The sequence below is a fragment of the Amblyraja radiata genome, unplaced genomic scaffold (genome assembly GCF_010909765.2).
Source record: "Amblyraja radiata isolate CabotCenter1 unplaced genomic scaffold, sAmbRad1.1.pri S71, whole genome shotgun sequence".
Taxonomy (NCBI): Eukaryota; Metazoa; Chordata; class Chondrichthyes; order Rajiformes; family Rajidae; genus Amblyraja; species Amblyraja radiata.
Window position 1 is genome coordinate 159,935 of NW_022630165.1, and position 4,059 is coordinate 163,993.

Below are 4,059 nucleotides of genomic sequence, written 5' to 3' on the forward strand. Positions count from 1 at the left end.
CCTGATCCCTTTAGCAACAAGGGCCACATCTAACTCCCTCTTAAATATAGCCAATGAACTGGCCTCAACTACCCTCTGTGGCAGAGAGTTCCAGAGATTCACCACTCTCTTTGTGAAAAATGTTTTTCTCATCTCGGTTTTAAAGGATTTCCCCCTTATCCTTAAGCTGTGACCCCTTGTCCTGGACTTCCCCAACATCGGGAACAATCTTCCTGCATCTAGCCTGTCCAACCCCTTAAGACTTTTGTAAGTTTCTATAAGATCCCCTCTCAATCTCCTAAATTCTAGAGAGTATAAACCAAGTCTATCCAGTCTTTCTTCATAAGACAGTCCTGACATCCCAGGAATCAGTCTGGTGAACCTTCTCTGCACTCCCTCTATGGCAATAATGTCCTTCCTCAGATTTGGAGACCAAAACTGTACGCAATACTCCAGGTGTGGTCTCACCAAGACCCTGTACAACGGCAGTAGAACCTCCCTGCTCCTATACTCAAATCCTTTTGCTTTGAATGCTAACATACGATTCGCTTTCTTCACTGCCTGCGTTGCACCTGCATGCCTACTTTTAATGACTGGTGTACCAGGACACCAAGGTCTCGTTGCATCTCCCCTTTTCCTAATCCAGTAACTTATCTGGAAGGAGACAATGAGTGAGTGAGTGTGTGAGTGAGTGAGTGTGTGAGTGAGTGAGTGTGTGTGAGAGTGAGTGAGTGAGTGTGTATGAGTGAGTGAGTGAATGAGTGAGTGAGTGGGTGAGTGAGTGAGTGAGTGAGTGAGTGAGTGAGTGAGTGAGTGAGTGAGTGAGTGAGTGAGTGAGTGAGTGAGTGAGTGAGTGAGTGAGTGAGTGAGTGAGTGAGCGAATGAGTGAGTGTGTGAGTGGGCGAGTGAGTGAGTGAATGAGTGAGTGTGTGAGTGGGCGAGTGTGAGTGAGTGAGTGTGAGTGAGTGTGAGAGTGAGTGAGTGAGCGAGTGAGTGAGTGAGCGGGTGAGTGAGCGAGTGAGTGAGCGAGTGAGTGAGCGGGTGAGTGAGCGGGTGAGTGAGCGAGTGAGTGAATGAGTGAGTGAGCGAGTGAGCGAGCGAGTGAGTGTGTGAGTGAGTGATTGAGTGAATGAATGAGTGAGTGACTGAGTGGGTGAGTGAGTGTGTGAGTGAGTGAGTGTGAGTGAGTGAGTGAGTGAGTGAGTGAGTGATTGAGTGGGCGTGTGAGTGAGTGGGTGGGTGAGTGAGTGAGATTGAGTGAGTGAGTGAGTGAGTGAGTGGGTGTGTGAGTGAGTGGGTGTGTGAGTGAGTGAGTGTGAGTGAGTGTGAGTGAGTGGGTGAGTGAGTGAGTGGGTGTGTGAGTGAGTGGGTGTGTGAGTGAGTGAGTGAGTGAGTGGGTGTGTGAGTGAGTGGGTGTGTGAGTGAGTGGGTGTGTGAGTGAGTGGGTGGGTGAGTGTGTGAGTGAGTGGGTGAGTGAGTGGGTGAGTGAGTGAGTGTAAGTGAGTGTGAGTGAGTGAGTGAGTGAGCGAACGGAAGAATGACCAATGTGCGTGTCATTCTTGATGTTGTTGCTGACCTTCCCGAGGCAACGTGAGATATAAATGGAGTCAATAGAAGGGAGGTTGCTTTGTGTGATGGTCTATGCTGTGTCCACCATTTGCTGCAATCTATTGCGGTCTTGGGTGGAGCTGTTCCTGAACCAAGCTGTGATGCATCCTGATAAAATGCTGCATCTGTAGAAGTTGGTGTGAGCTATACGGACATGCCAAACATCTTAAGACTTCTAAGGAACTAGAGGCATTGGTGTGCTTTCTTGGTCATTGCTTCAATATGGGTGGGCCAGGAGAAGTTGTTGGTGATATTGACCCATCTTTCTTCTCTCGACAGCGTGCCCATGACTGACCGATCACAGGGCAGATGTTCAAAGTAAGGAGCCGAGGCAGGTAGAACACAATGCGCTGGAGTAACTCAATGAGTCAGGCAACATCTCCGGATGGCCTGGGTAGGTGATGTTGTGGGTTGAGACCCTTCAGTCAAGGTAGGTGTGGATATTCAGCCCCTTTAACCCTGCACCATTCATTAAACACGAGGCCATTATTCCCACTCCTCTGACTATGCCATGAGTAGCTGAGTAATCCTGGCCCATTGACAACATCTTACAGTCAATATCTTCCTGATTATTGATACCCTCTTATGTACAGCAAGTTCATAAGTTCTAGGAGAAGAATTAGACCATTTGACCCATCAAGTCTACTCTGGCATTCAATCATGGCTGATCTATCCTTCCCTCTCAACCCCATACTCATACCTTCTCCCCATAACCCTTACACTGGTATTCATCAAGAATCGATCTACCACTGCCTTAAAACTATTCATTGATATAGACTCCACAGCCTTCGCTCTCTATTTATCCGAAGCCTTCCAAAGTATTCTGGAGGAACTTGGACCAGTCAACCATGTGCTGCTACCTCCTGCCTTTGTGGTGATCACCGTAATCTCCGCCGCGGTGAGCAAGAAGCTATGGCTGGGGAAAACCAGCGGTGTCGTCACAGTGACCCAGGCCGCCGCTCAACGCCGCAGGAAGAAGAGGACCATCAAGATGATCGTGCTGCTGGTGGTGACCTTTGCCCTCTGTTGGTTTCCCCTCAACGTCTACACCGTCCTGCTCACCGGCCAAATCGTCCAATTCAACAACACTCTCTACTTTGCCTTCCACTGGGTGGCCGTGAGCAGCACCTGTTGGAACCCCTTCATCTACTGTTGGATGGACAACAGGTTCCGCTCCAACCTCATGACCCTTCTGGCCAAGTGCAGGGGGAGAAGGAGGAGAGGAGGCAAGATCCTGGCGCTCACCGTGGCCAGCGGAGACGGGAGGCAGTAGGGGTGAGATTGGAGGACAAGCCCGGCCCATCCACGGCGAATAGGAGTTCCTACCTTGATGGGTGCAGGGGTAACAATGGGGAGGTGAGTCCCCCTTAGACTTTACAGATACAGCGTGGAAACTTGGTATCATATTCTGCCCAGGTATTATTGGCCAAGGCATCTGATGTAGCTGCTGGAGTAACTCAGCAAACTACCTGATCTCCCGGTTCCTCAGCACTTTAACTCCCCCTCCCATTACCAATCTGACCTTTCTGCCCTGGGCCTCCTCCATTGTCAGAGTGAGGCGCAGCGCAAATTGGAGGAAGAGCACCTCATAATTCGCTTGGGTAGCTTAAACCCCAGCAGTATGAATAATGACTTATCTAACTTCAAATAGCCCTTGCTTTCCCTCTCTCTCTATCCCCCTTCTCCTTCCCAGTTTTCCCACCATTCTTACTGTCTCCGATTACATTCCATCTTTCCCACCCACTCCCCTGGCATCAGTCCCGAAACGTCGCCCCTTCCTTCTCTCCAGAGATGCTGTCTGTCCTGCTGAGTTACTTCAGCGTTTCCTACGTGTCTGGTGTGTTGGTGTGTGTGTGTGTTGCGTGTTGTGATATATTGTGGTGTGTTATGTTATTTGTTGCGTTGCGTTGCGTGTTGCGTTGTGTTGTGTTGTGATCAGCTCAGTTCAGTTCAGATTTTAGTTTAGAGGCACAGTGCCGACCAGCGATCACCCCATACACTACCACTATCCTACACACTGGGGACAATTTTACAATTTTTGCAGAAACAAATTAACCCACAAATGCGCACTTCTTTTGAATGTAATTTAGTTTAGTTTAGAGATACAGTGCAGAAATAGGCCCTGTGGTCCACCGTGTTCATGCTGACCAGCGATGCCCACACACTTACACTATCCCACCAACACGAGGAACAATTTACAATTTTACCGAAACCTACAAACCTGTACGTCTTTGGAGTGTGGGAGGAAACCGGAGAGCCAGAGAAAACACACGGCCACAGGGAAATGGACAAACTCTGTACAGATAGCACCAGTAGTCAGGATCAAAGCAGGATCTCTGGTGCTGTAATGCAGCAACTATACTGCTGCATCACTCTGCTGCCCAAATGCAAGTAATTACTGATTAAGGAGAACTAGACTAAGTGGGGCTCGTTGGGTTCCATGTTTACATGGGAGGGCTGATCCCCCAACGC

The 4,059-nt window shown here is 49.3% G+C and overlaps 1 protein-coding gene across 1 annotated transcript; it reads left to right on the forward strand.

Annotated features, from left to right (window-relative positions):
* Positions 1-646: 646 nt before the first annotated feature.
* On the forward strand, positions 647-2,860 carry LOC116969541 (probable G-protein coupled receptor 83). Its single transcript, XM_033016389.1, has 2 exons — positions 647-650; positions 2,397-2,860. The coding sequence occupies exons 1-2, from the start codon at positions 647-649 to the stop codon at positions 2,858-2,860; spliced, it is 468 nt and encodes a 155-aa protein (XP_032872280.1).
* Positions 2,861-4,059: the final 1,199 nt, after the last annotated feature.